The following is a 21841-nucleotide window of genomic DNA, read 5'->3' as shown; positions in this document are numbered from 1 at the left end:
GTCTGATCATTCTTCGGCTGACACATTGGGACCACTGTTTCCTCAGGGCTTCAACTTATTCGTTTTCTTCTGATCTCCTGTCAAGAGATTTAACCTAGACCTCGCCAGCGGTCCAGCAGCAAGTCGCCCTCGCCTCCCTTCTCCTCTCCCATCACTTCCTTCCCTCCTCCCCTCCCCTCCTTTCTCTGTTTGCCTGAAGGATACGTGCAGGCAAGGCAAAGTTTTTCCATACTATAGGGCAACGCACTCCACCAGACTCACTTCCTCGTGGGTTGACGCATGCTTCAAGATTCCTTTTGTGGGCAGTGAGGGGCAGAGGTGCTCGTCTCCATCGTATCTGCTGCTGTTGAAGACGAAATGAGTCAAAGGTGGGAGGGAGGGAGAGCAGGGAGAGAGAGGGGGAGAGGCAGAGGGAGAGGAGGGGGGGACGCTGGACGGAGAAGGAGAGAGAGGGGGGGGGGCACGTTTTGTACTGCGCCATGGCCAGGGCGGCTCCTCTTTGTGAGTCCACGTTACAATTTGTAACGGTAATTTGGCGAAAGGCCATGAAAATGTTTGCCAGGGAAGGAGCAAAGGAATAGGAGATGTGCAGAAGAGAAGGCCAAAGAGAACAAGAGAACAACAGGCGTAGAAGAAGATTGACGAGATGGAGGAAGAGGAAGCAGGAAGTCGGAGGATGTAAGATGCCGGTGGGGAAATGAGTGTTGAAAGGAGGAGACAGGTTCAAGGATCGGAAACATTATAAGGCGAGGCGAGTTCAGTGCAGGACAGGACAAGAAAAAAGGAAGGAGGAGTGAGAGTCTGCTGTCGGCTGACGCTCGTGATGCTGAAACCTGCTGTAACCAAGTTCCAGACACTCTCTGCCGGGTCCAAGAATGAAGAGCTCTCTGCGGGACCGTATGGTAACCTGCTCTCCTCGCACTTCTCCCAAGACTGACAGCAGAGCTTGTGTGACGCCAGGCTCTGCTGTGCGTTCTCGGGTCAACCATGGCGGTCTCGATGCTCCTCATGGGATCAGGGAGGACAGAGCTGTGCATTGGGGGATGCGAGACCCGGGGGCCCCCTCTCCCTCTCGACGGGTCAGGCGATCCGCAACCGCAGGGGGACACGTGGAACGTGCGAGCAGCAAAGCAGGCAAGGCTGCAGGTGAGGAGGGGAGCGAGCCGATGCTTCTAGCCTGATGGACTCTGGTCAGTCGCTGGGCGACTCTGACGGAGGGTTTGATTTCGATCAAGTGGTGCAAATCGGCGAGCACGTGACGGGAAAGCCTTTCAAGGCAAGAGAGAGAGGAGAGGGGAGGGGAGGGGAGCGGGAAAGGGGCTGAGAGGAGTGGGAAGTGGGAAGAGAGAGAGGAGGGAGATCGCAATGCTGACTAGTCGCTGCAGCAATACGTTGCCGATGAGCCAGTGATGGGTAAGGCGTACGAAGACACGCCGTTCGACAAGACGATCAAGTCGATTCCAATTGCGAACCCTTCCAGTAGGAGAAGTTTGCTCCTGTCTCGCAGCTGACCGCGTTGCAGGAGAGTGGGAAAGCCTGAAACATCCTGAATCGGCTCTTCCGAACGTTTACTCACGGTAAATTTGTCCCGATCCCCCTTCTCCGGATCGTGGAGGAGCAGAAGCTGTGGGTCGGTGGGATGTGATATGTAGTCGACATTTCTGCATTCTTGTAGCAGAACATCGGATGGAAGTTAACGTGCTTATCGATCTTGTAATGAAACAAACTTGTCGCTCGGCGACATGAAAACAGAAAATTTACAGACGGGGGTCAACCTTCACCGTTCTCGCCGGGATGTCGGGGCACGCGAGGAGGACCTCGCGGTGTTCAACGTGATTGAAGGCTGGAGGTTGGAGTACTGCGATAATGTCATCCCCGAGGGGGAGGGAGGGAGCTACGCACCTGGATGAGGTGAGGATAGTGCGCCCTGTAGAAGTCTTGCTCGTCTTTGAGAGCCTCGGACTTCTGCGCGACTGGTCAGAGACGCGGGTGCATGCAGGACAAGCGTCAGACATTCTCAGCGAGGTCCGGCTTCGAGCTCTCAACGACGTAGACGGAGGGGAGCTCGAGGTCTGCCAGTTGTTTCTGCACAGATTTGAGTGATTCATCCCCCCCCACCTACCAGCGAGTTGTTGAACCTCAAGGGAAGCGACGGCGTTGGCGGCTTCAAGCATGGAGACGCGGAGGGTCGAGAAGGTCGGCCTGTTCTTCTCGATGTGCTCGCATCTCCTCCCGATGTTCTCTGCCAGTACTCGGTACTTGCAGAGCTCGCTCGCCACCCCCCGCAGCTCGTGGTGCATGGCGTCGCTCAGCGAGGCCTTGGCGCTGAAAGTCAAAGTCAACGGGGATAGGAAGCAAGAGGATCGTACTTGGTGATCTGCTGGATGACTCGATCCTGTCGCTGAATCACGTGCTGAAAGTCGTCGATGTCCCTCGCTCTCTGCATCAGGCTTGACACCTCTTCCCTGACAGCCTGCACTTCATCCTTGATCCGATCGATGCCAGAGCGTTGGCCGATCGTTTGGAGGGACGAGGGGGACGTAAAGTCGAAAAGGGACCGAGGTCGCTCCTTAGCCAATGCTAGCTTCCTGCTGCTCTCTAGCGAAGAATCTGGCTGCAACGCCATGACGACATATAAGGCGAAGAGAAGGAGGAGCAAGGCTCCTGTGATGACGTAGGGATGCCAGAAGGGGATAGTCTCCGGGCAATAGTCTGCGATCTGAAGGAAATTCAACACACTCATCTGGAAGTCTTGATCCACAGGTTCAGGAGGGAGGAGCAAGAACGTTGTGTTCTGGAAGGAAACATCCAAGGGGCAGAGATTCGGCAAAGGAGCGTATATCTGAGGGTACACGGCCGAGGGGCAGACGTCGGAAAGGATCCCGCAGGACTGCGCGGAGACCAGGTCACCAGACAGGGTGAGGTCGGCGAAGACGAGGAAGAGATCCGTTCCTGCCACCTCCTGCACGTGAAATTCTCCTCGCGTCCTGCCAACGAGCAGCAGCGGGCCGAGTGGCAGGATGTCCCGGTTGGCTTCATAGGCAGAGCTCCTGCTCCCTTGCGAGTTATACCTCGAATCATCCCTTGGCTGCAGGAAGCCGCAGCGGACGAGGCCCTCAGCAAGCGCAGGCTCAACGTCTGAAACAAAATTCAGCCCCTCCGGCCACGAGGACATGTCCCGCACGCTGCCTGCTGCCTGTCGAGAGTCGACGACGACGACTCCGACCGAGTTGAGGAGGAAGCATCTGTACGTGCTCCTCTCCCAGCACTTCCCATCGAGGGCCCTTTCTGTCAGAATTGCCTTGAGCTGGGCCGTGGGAAGTTCAGCTCCGACCACCACCGAGCTTGACCAGTTGAGCGACGAGCTGCTGTTCTCGGCAAAGGGGATCGCGACTGAGAGCACAGAGTACGATTGGCTCTGGCGGGTTTGGGAGGAGAAGAAGGCAAGCGACGGGGGAGAGATTGAGATTCTTTCTTTGGCAACCACAGCACTCTGGTAGAAGAACTGCAACTCGAGCAGTGAAAGGTTCTGTTGGATGGCATCAACAGCTCCCCTAGCTTGATACCTCATCAGACCTCGGCTCGTTATCGCAAACCGCACAGAATCCTGCAACGGATCCTTGAACAAGGAGGAGACGTTGCTTTTCCTCCACAGCAAGTCAATCACTCCAGTGAAGTCGATGTCCTGCAGCCATTCCAACCTCAGGCCGCCGGCTCCTGCCCAGCTGTCACGATTGTCGTTGCCAGCGATGATGTCCCATGGCTCCGAGTAGGCCGTCAAGGGAAGGACGATCCAACTGCGCATGGCAGGGTCTGCAGCGACAGTCGGCATCTCGATGTTGCTCCGGTAGGAAGGAGGCTGAGGGAACTTCACGTTGGAGATCGAGCAGGCGATGTTGGACGAGCTTCCCTGAGGCACGAAGTTGACCGCCAGCAACTCATGCAGCAGCTGGGGGTACTTGTCGAAACGCTGGCAGGAAGCAGCTGGGGTCAGCTCAGTCGGGAATTTCTTCCAGCCCACGAAGGGCATCTTGCGATGCACAGAGACGTTTGAGGCCCCGAAGGCTCCAGGAAGCTTGAGGACGACTGTGATCGGGAGTTTCGCAAGCTGCTTCCATGCAAACGTCCATGTCGGCTGGTCGAGGCATCGGAGGGGAGACAAGTCCCACCTGTCCGACAGCTCGAAGCAGCGCTGCGAAGTCGTCGTCTGCATTCCAGAGTACTGCTCGACAAAACGGTTTAAAGACCCGGAGCGCGCAAACACGTCATCCTCGTACTCGTACATGAGGACGTTCCCCGGCTGCGATAGTTTGGACTTTCCCTGGATCGTGGCCTCATACGTGGCTACCTTCTGAGCATTTAATAGCACGGTCCCCGGATATCCCTTGTTGTAGATCATCGTCCACTCCCCTCCCTTGTCAAACGCTGCCACTCCTTCGGCTGACTTTGGCCGCAGACTGGCGAGGAAGGGGAACAGTGCCTTGGTGTACGTCTTGCTCTGCGAGGCGAAGGCGAGGTCTATCGACACTGCCCCGACAAGACGAGGAAGGGTGGACGCGATGTCTGTGAAGCAGGGGAGCGAGATGGTGATGTAGATCTCGTCGCCAGTGCTGCTGAGCGTGGGGAGGGACAGCGAGACCTTGTCGGTCAAGTTTTGTCGGACAATCGGCGCAGCGATCATCTGAAACCAGTCATCGAGCATCGAGCGAATCTCTGACATGTAGTACATGGTCTCTATTTTGAAGAACTTCCCCCGAAGCAAACATGTGAACTCGTGTATCTTCGAATCGCCGGGCCCCTGACCAATCTCAACCCCCATGAGGTAAGTGTTGGACGGCATCAGCGCGACTATTTCCTGTAGAGGAAGCGTGTACTGACTGAAGACTCCGTCACTGATGAGGAAGATGTAGCTGTCGCGGCCTGTACAGGGACTTTGAGGGCTAGGCGACGTTGCCTTACATACGAGGTCATTGTGTGACGTTACCATCTCGAAGGCAAATGATAGAGTTCTATCCACATCCTCGCCGCCATGGACCGTAGCGGACGCAACTTGTTCCACCAGCTGCTCAATGTTCTTTGCAGTGGCAGGATAGAAGGAAGACTGGAAGCAAGGCGGGAGGCCGGGGTTCGAGCCAGCCATGAAGTAAACATTGACATTGTCTTGATGCGTGAGAGACTTTAGGATCGTGTATGCCACTTGCTTGGCGATCTCCGAGTTGTTTGATAGTCTCATACTCTCAGAAAAGTCGAGGATGATGAGAACATTCTTGGGTATCTGAGTGCAAACTCTGTACCAAGCGTCAAACCTCCGATCCCTCGTGGAGTTGTCAAAAGTTGCTGGAAACGAGCGGGTGAAGCCTGTCTTGCTCGTAAACCTCTGCCACCTCATGGAGATCTGTCCTGGTGTGGTGTTGTTCTCCAAGTTAGCGATAAAGTTCGTGTCGAGGCCGATGGAGGCGTTCGCTGCGAGCTTGACCTGCCTATCGTCCCTGTTGAGATTCTTGGGAAACTGCAGATTGCTCGCGAGGACCACCGGGACATAGAATTCTGTTCCTTGAATGGAAGTGCTCACGGCGTCTGCCAACCAGTGTGGGTGGGACGAGTCGTACTCTGGTAGAGCCGAGTAGTTCACCTCCTGCAGACTCGGCACTCGGAGCCTCTCGGCCATGTACAGCTCCATGTCGTCACGCATCTTCGCCAGGGCAGTCGTGACTTCGTCCAGGTACGAAGTGATGTGAGGCAAGAGGTCTGCGTCCAGCAGCGTCGAGACGGGATCTGCGCTCATCGCCCCATAGCTGCCTTCAGGTGACATGAGCACTCCGTACGCGTCCTTCACTCCTGGGGTCCCGCAGTCCTTGCCGAGGTTGAGGGAGGAGCACACGAGGTCCTTGAGGTACATGGAGACTTCACTCGCCAGCGATGTGACTTCCACCGGCTCGATCGCACGGACAGGGTGCAAGAAGATCATCAGCGATATGACTGCGAGCAAGCATCTCGACCCTCCTCCTAGTTCCCTCCGCTCGCCTCCTCTTTCGCCCCGACCCATCGTAAGCTTACCCCCAACCCTCAAGTTGAGGCTAGACTCCTGCTCTGTTCATCCTTGCAGCAGTCTTCTCCATCCTTGTCCCTTCTACCTCTACTGCAGCCTCTACTGCTTCCGCATTTGACGCGTGGTCTACCAACTTCCCTGGTTACCCTCGCAGGACGCCTAGCGGGCCGGGGCCCCGAGCCGGGCCCGACTATTGTCCTCGCACTGATTTTTAACTTAACTCAGTTGAGTAAAGAGTACGGCTGGTTCATATCATACATAATCTTTTCATTCAGCCGTTCAAAGAATAATTATTCAAGTTCATCTGATTCAGTTCGCTGCGGCTCTCGGTCGGTGGATCGCGACCGGAGGAGCAGCGGCCAGGTGAAGGATTTTGCAGCTCGAAGGCCCAACCAGTGAGCTGCGCACAGGCGCTGCTGCGCTGGCACCGCCCGTGTCTTCAAACTGCACGGAAACGCGACAGGGACGTGCAGGGGAGGCAGAGCGAGCTCTGATCGGACCGCGATGCCTGAAAACAGCAACTTGAGGGGAGAGAAGAGGGGAGGCAGCGGCCGCTCTCACCCATGGTTGACGGAAGACTCGTTCATCCAGGCCGAGCGAGACGTCGAGTCTCGTCCTCCTAGGGAAGAATTCACCGACGACGTGGACCTCTCACTGCGGACTGAGGAACGGCTCCTCTCGGAGTGCACCTGGGACCACAGGAGGTCAGGGAAAAGAGATAGCAAGGGTGAGGGATCACTGTGCTGCTCAGCTGGTTGCTCCTCGGGGCGTCATGGGAGGGACTCGCTGATCCATCAACGTCAGCACTGCTGGTGTAGAGCGAGAGAGGATTGACGTACGTAAAGGGGCATGTTCCTTGCCTCCGCCCTGCTCCAAGTGCTGCTGCACGGCAAAAACCTTGGAGACGAAATCCTCGTAGACGACCATCCCGTTCTTGTTGGACGCTTCCTGCACAAGCAGGTCAAGGAGGAACACGAGCTGCTCCTGTCTACCATCGAGAGCCTTTGAATGTCACCCGGCGAAAGTGAAATTCCATGCGACAGGAGTCCTCGCTCGAACTCCATCCTGCTGATGAAGCCAAGCCTATCCACATCGAACTTCTTGAACACCTTCGGAAGGGGCCACGGGATGAGAGATTGCGATGACAGTGAATGTCACATACCTGCACTAGACGATGAGGATTCTTCAGGCACCCCGACGTCAATTTTTGACAAGCCTGCGTCAACAGGGCATCCCGCGAGCCTTCCTGGGGGTGCGGGTTGCTCTCGCGATGATACATCCCCTCCTTGGAGCTGAAGCAGAAGATCGCCACATCGGCACCAGGCTTCTGCACTGCTGAGGCTGATAGAATCGCCTCCTCGATGTTCTCCATGGAGACGTAGGGCCTCATTATGCCTCCTCCAGCTCTCTTGTACAGCTCGTTACAGTCAGTCTGATTCACCACAAGCCCAGCAGATGCAAGAGCATCGGAGAAATCCCTCTGGGTAATCCTCTGCTTGTTCAAAGACTTCTGCAACGATTTCAAAATGCTCCCTCTTGGTGCATCGTTGACAATCGAAAGCGAAACTTTGTCAGTGGACAACTTGTTGGGATCATGATCTTCCTTTAGTTTCCTCAGAATTACAGGGCTGTTCACGTCCTTGCCATGGTTCTGTGTTGACAGAGAGGTTCTTGCCGATGCTTCTCTTCCTGTCAGATCAAATGCGTTGACCATCTGATCAAAACTCACTTGTCCAAGACACTCTTTGTCGACCCTCCTCCAAATTCGTTCGCAATCATGATCCGATACGATGATTCCAACTTGCTTGATGCCATTGCGGAACTCTTCAAATCCCAAACTCTTTGGCTCTTCAGTCTCAGTAGAGAAAAGTCGCTTGATTTGGTTCCTCTTCAGCAAAAAGTCATCTTTCAATTTGCTCTCATTCTTGGTCCAACGAGCCATGGTGTCGTATTCATGGCTTAAATGTTGCACTTCAAGGAATTGTCTATCCTTCACACCACTGTTGAGAGACCCATGCTGCCAGGCGTAAGAGATAGGTAAACGACCTTTCTTCATTCCACCACCTGTACATTCAAACTCACTGGCGGAATGGTTGACAGCCATCCCCGTTGTCAGATTGCTTTGCATGTGTGCAGAATATCTTCTTCCTTCATTGTACGCCTTCTCGCTAGATTTGAACTCTGACCTCCTGTGGTTTTGACCACTGACTTCCTGCAAGATCGTGTCGATCGAGGTTCTGCCCAGGGGACTACCGTTGCCATCGATGGAACCTCCGGATTTCTGCCACATCGCAGTAGTGTCTTGCGCATTCAGTTGGATTCCAGCTTCGTGGAGGGCAAACTTGAAGTCTTGCCAGTCGACACTTCCACTGCAAGTAGAGTCTTGTATCCTGAGGATGCTCCTGAGCCGTTCGCCCTTGTTCCTCGTTGGATGCGTGTCAGGCCCCTCCCTCGCATTCTCGTACGGTCGCATCTTCACGTCGCTCTTCATGGCATGCTGCACATCTGAGTGGTCGCGATCTTTCTGCAGCGAAGATCTTGTCTCCTCCCTCCTCGACGCGTCTGGAGGGCTCTGCCATTCCCTGCCATGTCGGCTGGGAGCAGACCTGTCCGGGGTTCCCGACAAGATCTCACTCATGTGGTCCGCCCTCTTTCCGCTCCTCCTCCTCGACTTCAATGGGGTGTGCGAAGTATCCCAGACATCACAGAACTGACGACTCCCAGTCAGAGCATCTCCATCTGCAAGTAGAAGAAACTCACCTTCTCCCCCATGTCCCCGGCTAACCCTCCGTCGGAAGGTAGCATGTGCAGGTCTTCTTGGAAATGCCTTCGCTCCATGTTACCCATCGACCTCCTTGTGGGAGATTGTATCCTCCTTGGGTCGATGTATTCGTAACCGTTGTCGTGCTTCTCTGCGTCTTGCGGCGACTCCACGACCATGATCTCGACCTTCGCACCACCCGCCCCCTAAAACCGGCCCATGTCAGCCACACGCACAACAGGCGGCGAACTACCTGCTGCTCGCTCGCCAGCCTCTCCTCCTGAATCTTGTCCTGCTGGTGAGCTCTGGAGTCTCTCTGTGGGGTCGCCGCTTGCCATGCTCGCATCGGCTCCCTCCGTTGACCTCCCGCCCTGAGCATTGCGGGAAAGAAATTTGATTAACGGAACTTTGACAAAGAAATTAAATTAGCTCATAGAATATAAGAAATTAGAAAAGCTAATATAGAGAGATTGGAAATCGCACGTTACGGATTGAAACCGCTGATCTTCCCGACGGCAAGGAGCAGGAGGTGCCCTGAGGAGGAGGAGGAGAAGGAGAAGCAGGAGAAGCAGGAGAAGCAGGAGGAGCAGGAGGAGGAGGAGGAGGAGGAGGAGCAGGATCAGGAGCAGGAGCAGGAGCAGGAGAAGCAGGAGAAGCAGGAGAAGGAGAAGGAGGAGGAGGAGAAGGAGGAGGAGAAGGAGGTGCACGAGGTGCAGGAGCAGGAGGAGGAACAGAAGAAGGGGCAGGAGACAACATGCGATCGGAAGACTGGAAGGAGAAGGCAGCTAGTGTTATGCCTTGGTAGCCAGTAATGTAACAGTCAGAGTGCGGGTAAACAATCATGAAAGTTTGGATATTCCGACAAAACAAGCGTCATCTGGATGAATGCATGTGGTTTCTGAAATTCAGTAACGCACCTTCCACCAGGAAATGCTGCCTTTGAATCGAGGATACTAGCCTATTCTCTTGCTTTCAATCTTCAAGATGGACTACGAGAATGCAGCGATGGAGAGAGCTATTAGGGTGGGTCAAAACTTATTACACAGTCTCTCCGCTTGTTCATTTGCAACTTCTCCTTGATGCCATAGGGATACTGTGATCCTGGTTGACACCATTCCTCAGGATAGCAAGCGAAGCTTCGAACGCGAGAAGGAGTACAGAAAGCAGAGAGATGCACAGTGAGTTGATCCTCCATCCTCCTGGAGTTTGATGGGATGCGGCCGTCAGGTTTTTGGATGACTTCAAACGAGCAGTCCTGCTGGAGGGGGGGCATGTTTCGCAGCTCAGCTCTCAGGTTCTTCTGCATGATGTCAACTGCATGCCTCCCTGACTCTCCTCGTCCCCCCAGCCCGTGGACACCCAAGTGATCATCGACACCTCCAACCCGCAGGGAGAGAGGGTGCGTCTGAAAGGACAGCAGAGGTACTTGTTTAGCAGCTGCCCGACTGGAGGGATTATTCACTGGGTTTCCCAGCACAAGGCTGCAGGCCATGATGAAAGCCTTCACCATGGACGATTCTTCTCATGACAACCAGGTGCCAGCCCGCGACCCTGCTCCCCCCCTGACTGACGTTCCTCTCCCTCGTGCTCGCATGCAGGCATATCTCGATGGAGGGAATGACGACGAGGACGATGAGGATGACGAGTGGGACCCTATCGATGTGAGGAGCCTGTGCTGCCTGGAGTTCCCTGAAGCGAAGCCTTCCATCGCAGATTGTTGATGACTTGGAGAGCGACGGAGACTCTGAGGAAGATGACAGCATGGCGAGGCGGAGAGCAAGTGATCTGCCCGCCCCAAGATCACGAGACGAGGTCAGCTCTGCATCTCTTGAGGGGCACAGGCGCTGAGATCGGACCAGGAGCGGAATCAGTTGGCACGTGCTCTGAGGGAGAGCAAAAGGCCGCCGTCGCTGGTGTCATCCAGGTGCGTCGAAAGCCCCTTGTCACCCACCATCCCATTCTTGGTGAACGGACAGTTGCAGTCGAAGCCTGCGGCACTCCAGGAGGCAGGATGTGGATGATGTGGTGATAGAAGATGCGGATCCGGCTCCCATGGTAGAGAGAGATAGGGAGCGACAGAGCGAGTTTGACGTGACTTCCACTCTCGTGCTCAGGTCACAAGGAAGCTGGTGATGCAAGATGCCGACCCAACACCGAGGGTTACTCGTGTGGTGTGACCTTCACTAATTTGATCGTTGCTCTCGCTGCAGGCTCGTCCTATCCTCCCTCCGCCTAAGAAGAGGGTAGAAGGATTGCAGGATGCGAGGCCAAGACATGCGGGAAAGACAAGGGAGGTGGACGACGAGCAGGTGCCTCTGCTCTCCTTGTGCCACGTGTAATCAAGGGCTACAGCTGGACAAGGATAGAGATAGGTACTTCGCGGGGATCATGGCAAGACGGCAGGCGAAGGTTCAATCACTTCTCAACGCTTTGAGGCTTGACGTCTAGTCAGGATTCAGAGACACAACAAGCTCGAGCTGCGAAGAAAGCGGACAGGCAGTGGGTGTGACCCCACCCTTGCCAAGTCGTTGGTTGAAATGAATCCGTCTGGATTTCACTTGTTCATTATGTCCATAAAGTCTCGGAACGGAAGAGTCAAACTAGTCCAGGCGAGGGAGAATCGCCTCGAGAGGATCTTCGAGGCCCCCGAACTGTCCAAACTCGCACTGCAAGTCTTGGGAAAACCTGCAAAAGTGTCATCACTCTAAACATTCCTGGGAGACAGGAAGACATGCGACCTTTCCAGCCGCAGCTCTGTTGATTTGAGGACAGAAAATGCAACAGAATGATTCAGAGCCATGTTTGCCTCGGATGAAACTGTGTAATGTGAGACGTCGCGTTGGCTTGTGTGTTCCTCTTTGTCGTTCTTGATGGGCCACTTGTGGTTGATAGAGTCGAAGGAATTCAGATCGTTCTGTCGCACGTTTGCTGACATATCAGAGACGTTCTGTCGCACGTTTGCTGACATATCAGAGACGAACTTCTCTGCGTCGTGCGGGTTCTGGAGGATGCAAGGCAAGATACCTGCACTCAGTGCGTTCGTCTCCATGGCCTGCGATGCGCAGCCCAGCTGTGACGCCGCTGGTCCGCAGCCCAGCTGTGACGCCGCTGGTCCGCAAGGATGCGGCGACACAAACTGAAGGTCCCTCTCGCCCTGGCAGATCGCTGATGCCTGCATCCACCCCTGAATCATGACCGCCGTAGGATGAGGCACCGCCAGCGGCATCTCGCAAAGTTGAGCTGCTCCGACTGTTTGAGGGCACGCAGGGACATGTCTATGGCCCTCTGACTGTTCCATCTGAACCATGTTGGCCGCCCTCACAAACGGAGCGAACTTCAATCTCACCAACTCCGTGAGCCTCGAGAGCAGATGCCGACCGTGATCTGAGCTCTGCAAATCGGAGATGCGCATATCGTGCCAATCTTTTCCAATATCATTGAGACAGGAAGAGGCAGAGCGGAAATCTCCGAGCTCCCACATGAGAGGTCGACACAGCTCGGGAGTCGTGTGCATTGCCCAATCATACTCCTCTGGGGTAACGAAAGAGAAACTGTGCAGCGCGTTTTCGATCCCCTGAGCCGGTGAAATGCTCTTGTTCCTCGTCCATTTCAGGAATGCTGCTTGCCCTTGCCCTCCATTCACAAATCCGACGCGCCACCTGACATAGCGAGTGATCGTTGACGAACCACAACGCAGCACGTCATCCAGAATGGTGCAGATAAGATCCAATTCTGTCATAGGCAGCGGAAGCTCGCAAGATGCAGCTCTTGACAAGAGCTCCTCTTTATGTGCTCCTGCCAGCAGCGCAAATACGTCGTTGAAGTATACTGATTCTCGCTCCCCCTCTTTATTCCACTCCAGCCGAACGCACCCAAAGTCTTTGATGTTGTCGAGCAGTCTCTTTTCATGGAATTGCATCGCATTTTCACTTCCCGGCATTCTCTTCTCACCTGCCACAGGAAGGACCAATGGCGCATTCCTTTGCATGGCCCTCAACCCTTCTTCGAGCACACTCGCAAGCTCAGCTGGGATGTGATTGAAGATGTTGCAAATATCCCTCACGGAGAATCCCGCCTCACTGTACCGATGGATCATCGTGTAAGCACACGGAACTCGCAACAAAGGTAGGATCAGTTGAGCAGCTTTCTTCTTCTGATTCGTCAGCTCGATGCAGTTGCCTCGAAAAATGATCGGCCTCTCTGGTCCCCCGTATTCATTGGAAAGAACAATCCGGAAACGTTCGTTTCCACGCATTGCCTCCTCGCAGTCTGCGCATATGCCATTGATCTGCTTCTGTTCGAGATGAGTCTCGAGAATCCTCCTTTCGCACCTTGAGCATGGGAATTTCTCCACGCATTTCAATTTTAGCCTTCGACAACGAGCACACGCCCTTGCAACTTGATGTCTCTTTTCAGGACGTGCATGGTGGTAAAAATAAGCGTTGTGAAGCATTTGCCAGAAAGCTTTAGATAAATTGAAGTTCCATCTATGCCGTTTTCTAACGAAAGTTCGAACTGTAACGGGAAGTCAGCAAACCTTCAGTGAGTAGGTGTGCAAAATAAAACATATATAATCAACGAACATGTTTCTTGCTCGTATCATCTTCCATTTCTTAAAAATCATCCGACATGAATGATAGATTCAAAAACGATCGGATCAACATAGATCTACTCTATGCATTTGTTGGTGCAAGTCTGTCTGGTTCAAATCCAGCGATATGAGTAGCCTGCTCCAGATCGTTCTGTCATTCATAACCCTGGCCTCTCTCGTATAATTCTCTCCCCCATCCCTCTTGCCCCTCTTATTACGTTCCTTCTCCATTGCATCTATCTCACTGCGTCTGCGTAAAACTTTTACCACATAAACCCCTTCCAACCCTCCTCTCAAGTTGTATTCTCACCTCCATAGTCCGTGTCCTTTGAACAAATCTAAAACAACTTCCCTCATCTATCTCATTCCCTGGCTGTCTTCATATCATCTCATTCTCTCCTTTCATGTCATTCCGCTCCCCCTGTACCATAGTGCAGATCTCGCCTCCTTTGCCCGGTAAACACCTCTCATCTCTTCCCTCCCTCCCTCCCTCCCTCCCTCCCTCCCTCTTGCCCCCGCCCCCTCCCTTTTTGCCAACTGATCCCTTTCCTTTCTATCCTCGCTCTCCTCCTCGCTCTCCTCTCTCCCTGCCTCCCCTTCCACCATTTTACTCCCTCCCACCAACATCGATTACGCCGTCCGCAAAAACCCTCACTCCCCCACCCGCATTCAACCCCACCCTTCCCTCCTCGAGTTTACCACTCACCACCCCCTCCGCCACCTTACCTATCCCACCCCCCCTTGCGTCGATTGAGAAGCCTGAAGGCACCCCTACAAGGTCGGTTTAGCCGCCCACCCACCCCCACCCCTGTCTTCCTGAAGTGCAACACCCCACCCTCTCACACGTCTGACTGCCAGACTTAAAACGTGACTTTAATAATGTTTTGTGAAGTTTAAAATTATATATAATATTTATAATGATATAAACTGCGACAAAAACATTTTACTCGGACAGACCAGCTCATATATCTATTCTTACAATTGTTTTATCAACTTCGGTCAAAAATATCTATAACATTGGGTACATTTATGATTTTTTGTGTATAATTATGATAAATACAACGAGGGGTGGTTCCATGTGGAGAGATTGGGTCCATAGGGTGGGGTCTGGTGTAGGAGGGGCAACTAATGTTATTATCAACACTTTTATCAAATTCTTTCACAAAATACTGCAAGAGAAACATGTATTTTGAAATTGTATGGCACTTTTTGGATACATCAATGTTTTATATGTCATTTAATTGAAACGTTCATATTTTACACAGCGAGATTTATACAATTACCTTATAGTATTTTGTACGATCACAACAATAATCTGATTATACAGCACACCCCACCCCTATTACTATCGTACAGAGAGGAGATGAGGGGTACTAGTACAGGTTAATAATCAGATACTATATGTACCCACCCCAACTCCACGACCCCTCCAAGAAACTGATCACCCCCTTAAACCCAGGGGTTTGATAGGGATGATGCAGGGTACTTGTACCCACCCCTTCATAGTGTCACTGTCACCCCTTCATTGCTCCATCCACCCCCTTCTTCTAGTGGCTGGCCCTAAGGCATTGGAGGGGTGTCACCTCGCATAAACACAGTGATGGCTGCCTGGCAGCAGGGGAGAGTTGAATCATCCTGTCTTGAACACGACTCACATGACTATGACCAGTATGAAACAATTCCTCTTGTAGACAGAATTGATTCTATTCGATTCCAACTGCAACTGGATCGGACAGTCCCGATGAATGAGGTGATTCGTCAAGGATACTCTTTGCTTGGTGTGCCCGTCAGCGACACTACACCGTTATTCACCAGGGTGAACAAGCTGTATAGCATTTTGTGTCCTACTACTGCTTCCAGGCGGCTTACACAACCAGCTGACGTCCTGCATACTTCAGATTCTACTACCAAACCCTCGGGATCACCCTTTCCAGTTGGCAAAGGCATTGATTCCTCCCCCGTTGGCACCCCGGCAACGACATTCTCTGGCGGTTCCTGCTCAAACTTGAAGGATCATTGTGAGGGCTCATCTGCATCTCGTGGGCACAACACGGCGGATGCAGGGCATGGTGTTCACGCAACTTGCCAGGGCGGCCTGCTTCTGAATCACGCTGACTTGTTCACCGGCAAGGTTTGGGAGAGTAGGCAAGAATGCACTGCTTACATCAAAGGTGTCAACTTCGAGTTCTGCAATAGAGGGGTTCGTTGCATTCCAAATTTTGAGGCGCTCTTCGAAACATATACCCTACAGTGTCTTTCGCCCAAGTGCAGGTAAATCTCCACCGTCATTGATTTGCAAAGCTTGACTAACAGGGAACCACCTTGGCAGGTACAGTGTCGTAGTGAAAAAATCACGCAGTATGGTACCTCTCTTCACTGTCAACATTACAGACAGCCATCTGCAGCACGATGAGTACATGTGCACGTTCTCAGGCAAAGCTTCTGTGAAGTTCCTGCTTCAATTCCATCCTTTTCGGGAAATGATCTCAATGTCCTCTGGAAGCTCAAGTGGTGGTGGCAAGAGAATGACGGTGAAGGAACTATTGCGTCAGCTCAAAGCATCCCACGGTATTGATTCCTCCCCTGCCAACGTTTGGAAAGCACGCTTTGTCCTCGAATATGGTACTTGGGAACAGTACGAGGAAACATTCAAGATCTTACCGAATTGGATGAAGTTATATTGTGACAACAACCCTGGTAGTCGAGGGTGTTTCTTGCCACAACCCTGGTAGTCGAGGGTGTTTCTTGCCGAACACATGCAGGGGGAGGCCCAAGTTCTGAAAGAATTTCATGGCATTCGTACCTATGGGATTCGGAGCAACAATGTCAGTGAAAGTGAAAACTCTCGTCTCCGCGGAATGCTCGCCACGAATGACCACCCGTTGGGATTTCTCCAGAAGGTTACATGCGCGTGGGTGACATGCTTGAATGACATGCGGAATCTGGCCAATGAAATATCACGAAGAAGGAATGAACTGCCTGCTAGCATCTACACCGATATGTTTATCAGTGATGCAGTCAACGAAGAGCATGTCATATTCCAAACTCAAGCGAGACATTTGTACGCTACTTCCGTCTCTGACACAGTGGTTATCTTGGCAGGCAAACGTAACCAAGAGTCCTCCGACTGCCATGTCGACTTGTCCAAAAAAACCTGCTCTTTGTGTTGTCTTTGGCAGGTCAATGGAAGACCATGTCAACATGCAATCGCCGCATTCCAGGCATACAACCAAAGATTGGCGAAGCCACATGAAGATATGGTCCGGCAGTTGTACGATGATATATGGTTGACAGACACTTTTCTCGACGCCGTGTTACACTCAGGCACATTCCGTATTGGATATTCCCCACACAATGATGATGTCCCCCGCCCGCAACACACAGACAAGTCTTATCTTCCTCCGCCCAGCAAGGCTCCCTGTCCTGGCTCCCTCCCTGGTCGCATTCCATCACATGGGGAAAAAGGCAAGAAAATCTCCAAGAGACAAGGATCCAAAAGAAAGCGTGTCCATGATTGTAAACAAGTGATCCTTCGCAACGAAGAAGGAACGATCCGACTCCATGGGGAAGCAGTGCCAGGGTTTGTGGATGGCAAATTTTACACTGTGAAAGGAAATTTGAAGAAGACATGTAAGATATGCAAAGCTATCGGACATAACAAACGTTCGTGCACATCAGACACTGCTGACATTCCTTGTGAGTCCCATGTATCCAGCAGAACCCAGAAGAATCTTCGAGCTTCTGGTACTTCAGTAGGAGTGCAGACAGATGCGGAGGAGAACCAGATAACAGCTGGAAATGACGGGATGCCCAAAGTACAATGCGCATATCTGAGAGAAATATTCATTGGGCTGGATACAGTAGTGGTGAACCAAGTCAAGAACATGGTCTCGTTGGGCACACACATGATTTCCCAGTCGGACATTACATTGGAAGACTTGGATGCAGTGAGGAATGGTGGATGGTTGAAAGGAGATATCATAGATGCGTTTTTGTGTGTCATACAGGCCCGCAAGGCATCAGGAATCAGTGTGCATTGCTGTGGGACATACTTTTACACCAAGTTGATTCAGGAAATCGCTCTCTGTGGAGATGCAGATAAGGTGCGTGAAGAATGTAACGTGCCAGTGATGATTGCAGTGTGAGGGATAAATTCGTTGCAGGTGACAAATTCCGTACACGCGGGTTGCCGGAAGTGGATCAAGGATATATGGTGGCCAACCACTGACATCGTGTTAATACCTATCTTTTCTGTGCAACTGGCCAGCAGGGTGGAAGGTAACGATACAACCAGCGAACTCCCAACCATGGAGAGGATGGGAGGAGTACTCAGAGATCAGAAGCATTGGGGCCTCGTTACCATTGATCTGAGATCCATTGGTCATGTGGCAGTGACGTAATGAAATTGTGACATAGCAGCGACATACAGTGTCATTGACGGTTGTTACCAGGTTATATGACTCCATGAAACTCGTGCACAAGGAGTGTACCAAGGACATAGCATGTGAGACGTGTTCATGGTGCGCATTGGATTGTCGCTGTAACACGTACATGTACCGCGCAGGTTTTGTAGAGATGGAATGGCAGCGTCAACTGAATGAAGCTCAATCTACCGGAAACCAGCTATTGGAAGCATGGATGCAAGACAAACTGAGGGTTAAATGGCAACACGTGTACTCGTTTACGTCAGATCTGGTGACCACATCAATTGCCAAACGGCGTGTTGTATACACTGATCCCGGACACAGGTACCGCGACAGACAGACGGATCGTCGTGCGGAGTATTTGTATGTGCGATAGCGGATTGTATAGCTTCGGGCCGCAACCCAGCAACGAGTTTTTGTCAGAAGGATATACCTGACATTCGCATGCGAATAGGCAATCTGCTGAGTGAAGTGTATCGTGCCGGTGGCGGAGCAAGTATAAAGTGAAACAAAACGCAGAAGTTAGACCTTAGCGTACAGTCTATCTTTGATGTGATGCTCAATTCTGGTGTCGTTTGCATGAACCTAGGTCTTCAGTAAAACGGTCTTGTTGCAACTTGGCAGAGGTGGATGTGACATGATGGCTCACGCATGGAGTCGGAGGCCGGGACGGCCGCGTCCTCAATGAGCCTGACTGCACTGCCAGAGAGTTGATCCGATGAAGCACCGTCACAGAGACCGCTGGGTATTCGGAGTTCGTGCGGCCGGTATTCGGAAGTTCGGCCCGCCGTCCGAGTGACTCACCGGGCACAGTCCGCGTTCCGAAATTCGACCCGATACGTCCACCCAGAGTAGGCGGAGCATCCGGAGCCTCGGAGCCTGGTTGGGGTCCTAGTTACCGTAGGTTCAAGCGTCGAGTATGTATGGCGGAAGTCACGGCGACCGTACGGAGTCGGGAGGCCCGGGAATGGGACTCCGGGAGTGCGACTGTCGGAGGGGCCGGGATCATATAAAGAAGCGCTCAGCTGTGGCCGGGAGCGCCGGGTCCGGACCGGGCCGGGACAGTCCGACCCGGCGGCTACCCGGCGCTGGGTCACTGCGCTCAGTCCGAGCCTTGCCCCGGCTGACAGTCACGCGGCCAGGCCCGGGCCGCCTTCCCCGGCCGCCGGACCGACGAGTCGGAGTGTTACAGCCCGGCCTGGTGGGATGACTCGAGTCCGTGTGTAGGTGGGAGTCCGAGGCCTGACTCCGGGAGTCCAAGAAGGCGTCGGAGGGAGTCGGAGTCATCCCGGCAACTTTAGGAGTCAGTGTCGGGGGGACTGAAACGCAACTGTTCGTGAATGCAGTACTAAATATAGATTTCAATATATTTGTATAATGATTTACAAAACATTTACCACTTATACTGCTTATAGTTGTAAATATGATGACCCCCCACAGATGTTTTGCAGTATATATGACCGGTACAGTAAGACAGATCTTGTAAAATTAAATAAAACTGATTGGTACAAACCAGGTACTGCTGTCTTAAAAGTAGTTGTAAAACTTACCCAATATATGAGAGTTTCCATAAAGTGTTGATAATAACATTAATTGCCCGTGTAGGAGGTTTGCCAAGGATGCCGGATAGCGAGATGGTGGAAAGCGGCGATGCAGAGATGGGGAGAGACGAAGAGGAAGACAGGAGGGCCGATTGCAACGATGCAAGTGAGGAAGCACAACGGTCGGCGCGGAGGAGGAACGAAGGAGACGATAAGCTGAATGGACCTAGGTCGAGTGCAACCAAGAGCTTGCCAAAGAGCGTATCAGTTCGGAATCGTCGACTGAAGAAGATGAACCAGCTCGTGGAAGAAGGGGAGTACTTCTCTCTTGGAAATATGGAAAGAAGGGCTCCACTCCTTTACCACGAACATATTGGAAAATTCATGGAAGAGGGCGAAGGTGTTTCTACGATCGTTCCCGCCGACAAACCCAGTTGTATTCTAGTCGATGAGGACGGGCGCAGAGTCAAAGAGGAAGTGCCTCATTGTCTTAAACCAGGCGATTGGCGCGATTCTTCTTGGTCTGGACAGGTTGTTGAACCCTATTGTTTCCCCCCTCGCTCTTCCTGCCTCCTTCCACTCCTGTTTTTTGTCGACCTCTTCTTTGTCGTTTCTCCCTTCTCTCGCCTCGCATATCTTTCTCTGCCGCAATGCACCTACCTCTGCCTGTTTCATCAGCATCCTCTCAACATATCGTCTTCCTCTGACTTCTTTTCCGCCCCTCCTGTATGTCTGACTTTCCCCAGGCGTTAGCCGACTTTCTCCTCCACAGCTATGACAGGAAAATGAATCGCACTCGGCGCGAAAAGGAGGCAGACGCCGAAAGAAATTGTAAGCTCTTCACCCTCAATCCATGAACCTAGCAGTACCTGGATCTCTGCATGTCTGTTCGTTCATAATCCATCGCAGCCTCTCACGAGCGGGTCTGATGCATTTTCGCAGGCGAGGAGGAAGACAGCGACGAGGATTTGGATCTCGAGCAATCATCCAGCAAAGGGGACCAAGGAAAGCAGGAGATCGTCTCTGCCGAGGATCGCATGCGCCTGCGAGATGAATTCTACAAGATCATGAGGGAAAGATTCCTTGAGGTGTATCGAGCAATGTTTGCTATGGCGCGCTGACCCACCTGTGCAGGGTCACGATGTTCAATACTTTGATTACGCGTCTTGCGATCAGGATCACGATCTTGATGACCTGGACCAGGTGGGTCGGCGGACATCTGGAGACTCCTGCCCTCTAACATGATCCTCAGATGAGCAGAGATGCAGAGGACGAATACTTCAGTGACGATGAAGAGCCTGGAGGAAGCAGGAAAAGGTTGAGCAGGTTTGTCTTCATCTCCTCTCTTGCGACTCTCTGATGGGGCTGCGACGTTGATAGATCGGAATGTATGGCGCGGCTCAAGCGAGCGTTCGCTAACGGCGAACATGCAGTAGACGATGCTGGGTATGACTACTAGTTCGGAGATGCCAAGAAGAAAACTACTAGTTGACATGAAGATCTTGTCTTTGCTATTCAGATTCATGATTCAAGCGCTCTTCCTTGCTGTTTCCCCTTATCGCGCCTTTGATCATAAGCCGCATTCAATGCCGCTGTTTTCGTTCCTTGCCTCCTACGGCGCTCACGGTAGCCTGAGCTCTGAGAGTCAGTGTCCCGTACGGTCAGCCCGGTCTCAGGCAGCCTCGGGGTGATCGGGCCGTCCCGGAACCTCAGTGACAGTGTCGGACTGCCGCCGGACGGTACTAGTGACGACCAAGCGGCCCGGCCGGCCCCAGCCCGGCGGCGAGCCTCGCAGTCAGGCTCCGACTCGCCGGAGTCGGATCATTGATCAGGCTCCTACTATCAAAATATAACTAAAACTGTGACAAGGTTTGTTGACTCCTTTTTACAATTCAACTGACTGTTGTAGTTGCGAGCATGTGGAAGAAGCTTCAGCGGGGACTTGCGGAGCTGAACAAGGCGGAGAGCGAGCAGGTGAACAGAGTGTTCCAACGCCTGGACGTCAATAAGGATGGTGACTTTCCATGCTGCCACTGCACGAGCAACAGGATTGATAATCAGCAGGGGTAATCTGCATTGACGACCTGTCAGCGTCCATGAGGGAGTTGAAGTACGAGCCCCACAAGGGAGAGCTGGAAGAGATGATCTGGGAAGTGGATGAGACTCTCGACAAGACCGTCACCTACGATGAGTTCGTCCTCATGTACAGGTAGCAAAGGGCCTGTCAGTGTGAGTTCTGTATCAAGCGCTCATGGGGGTGCAGGAGGGTGAGGTCCGACGACACCATGCTGGAGCCTCGAGCTCTCTACAACGTCGTTGACTTCATGGTGTAAAGCATTCTCGTCGGGTTGCTTTGCTGACATCAGGGCGTTCAGATGAATGACTACAACTGTGACGGGAGGATCGACGTACGTGTCTGCTGCTGACTCCCATCGATGTTGACCCTCTCTTCTCGTGTGAGCAGGTGGATGAGGC

The 21841-nt window shown here is 52.7% G+C and overlaps 6 protein-coding genes across 6 annotated transcripts; 5 read left to right on the top strand and 1 right to left on the bottom strand.

Moving 5' to 3' along the window:
• Nucleotides 1-847: 847 nt before the first annotated feature.
• GUITHDRAFT_150029 (hypothetical protein) lies at nucleotides 848-1740 on the top strand. The gene is made up of 5 exons (XM_005841416.1): nucleotides 848-902; nucleotides 961-1146; nucleotides 1196-1276; nucleotides 1386-1479; nucleotides 1523-1740. The coding sequence occupies exons 1-5, from the start codon at nucleotides 876-878 to the stop codon at nucleotides 1579-1581; spliced, it is 447 nt and encodes a 148-aa protein (XP_005841473.1). The 5' UTR covers nucleotides 848-875; the 3' UTR covers nucleotides 1582-1740.
• Nucleotides 1741-6299: 4559 nt separating this feature from the next.
• GUITHDRAFT_150028 (hypothetical protein) lies at nucleotides 6300-6807 on the bottom strand. Its single transcript, XM_005841415.1, has 3 exons — nucleotides 6789-6807; nucleotides 6611-6738; nucleotides 6300-6557 (listed from the first exon to the last, which is right to left on the bottom strand). The coding sequence occupies exons 2-3, from the start codon at nucleotides 6612-6614 to the stop codon at nucleotides 6340-6342; spliced, it is 222 nt and encodes a 73-aa protein (XP_005841472.1). The 5' UTR covers nucleotides 6615-6738; nucleotides 6789-6807; the 3' UTR covers nucleotides 6300-6339.
• A 2987-nt stretch (nucleotides 6808-9794) lies between these two features.
• GUITHDRAFT_99972 (hypothetical protein) lies at nucleotides 9795-11258 on the top strand (the record flags this gene model as incomplete). The annotated part of the gene is made up of 12 exons (XM_005841414.1): nucleotides 9795-9833; nucleotides 9933-9988; nucleotides 10038-10104; nucleotides 10159-10232; nucleotides 10285-10345; nucleotides 10409-10471; nucleotides 10524-10622; nucleotides 10670-10734; nucleotides 10793-10865; nucleotides 10925-10969; nucleotides 11021-11119; nucleotides 11163-11258. The coding sequence occupies 12 exons, from the start codon at nucleotides 9795-9797 to the stop codon at nucleotides 11256-11258; spliced, it is 837 nt and encodes a 278-aa protein (XP_005841471.1).
• Nucleotides 11259-11647: 389 nt separating this feature from the next.
• Nucleotides 11648-12062, top strand: GUITHDRAFT_150027 (hypothetical protein). The gene is made up of 2 exons (XM_005841413.1): nucleotides 11648-11843; nucleotides 11881-12062. The coding sequence occupies exons 1-2, from the start codon at nucleotides 11681-11683 to the stop codon at nucleotides 12003-12005; spliced, it is 288 nt and encodes a 95-aa protein (XP_005841470.1). The 5' UTR covers nucleotides 11648-11680; the 3' UTR covers nucleotides 12006-12062.
• A 4095-nt stretch (nucleotides 12063-16157) lies between these two features.
• Nucleotides 16158-18332, top strand: GUITHDRAFT_132208 (hypothetical protein; the record flags this gene model as incomplete). The annotated part of the gene is made up of 8 exons (XM_005841412.1): nucleotides 16158-16301; nucleotides 16581-17348; nucleotides 17409-17504; nucleotides 17565-17614; nucleotides 17672-17797; nucleotides 17853-17905; nucleotides 17966-18096; nucleotides 18150-18332. The coding sequence occupies 8 exons, from the start codon at nucleotides 16158-16160 to the stop codon at nucleotides 18330-18332; spliced, it is 1551 nt and encodes a 516-aa protein (XP_005841469.1).
• A 1133-nt stretch (nucleotides 18333-19465) lies between these two features.
• GUITHDRAFT_150026 (hypothetical protein) lies at nucleotides 19466-20879 on the top strand. Its single transcript, XM_005841411.1, has 6 exons — nucleotides 19466-19897; nucleotides 20113-20197; nucleotides 20309-20454; nucleotides 20501-20569; nucleotides 20619-20692; nucleotides 20747-20879. Exons 1-6 carry the CDS (start codon nucleotides 19484-19486, stop codon nucleotides 20823-20825), a joined length of 867 nt encoding a protein of 288 aa, XP_005841468.1. The 5' UTR covers nucleotides 19466-19483; the 3' UTR covers nucleotides 20826-20879.
• The last annotated feature ends 962 nt before the right edge of the window (nucleotides 20880-21841 follow it).

Source organism: Guillardia theta (assembly GCF_000315625.1).
Source record: "Guillardia theta CCMP2712 unplaced genomic scaffold GUITHscaffold_3, whole genome shotgun sequence".
Taxonomy (NCBI): Eukaryota; class Cryptophyceae; order Pyrenomonadales; family Geminigeraceae; genus Guillardia; species Guillardia theta.
Note: the sequence above shows the minus strand (reverse complement) of the source record. Positions and strands in the feature narration are given on the sequence as shown.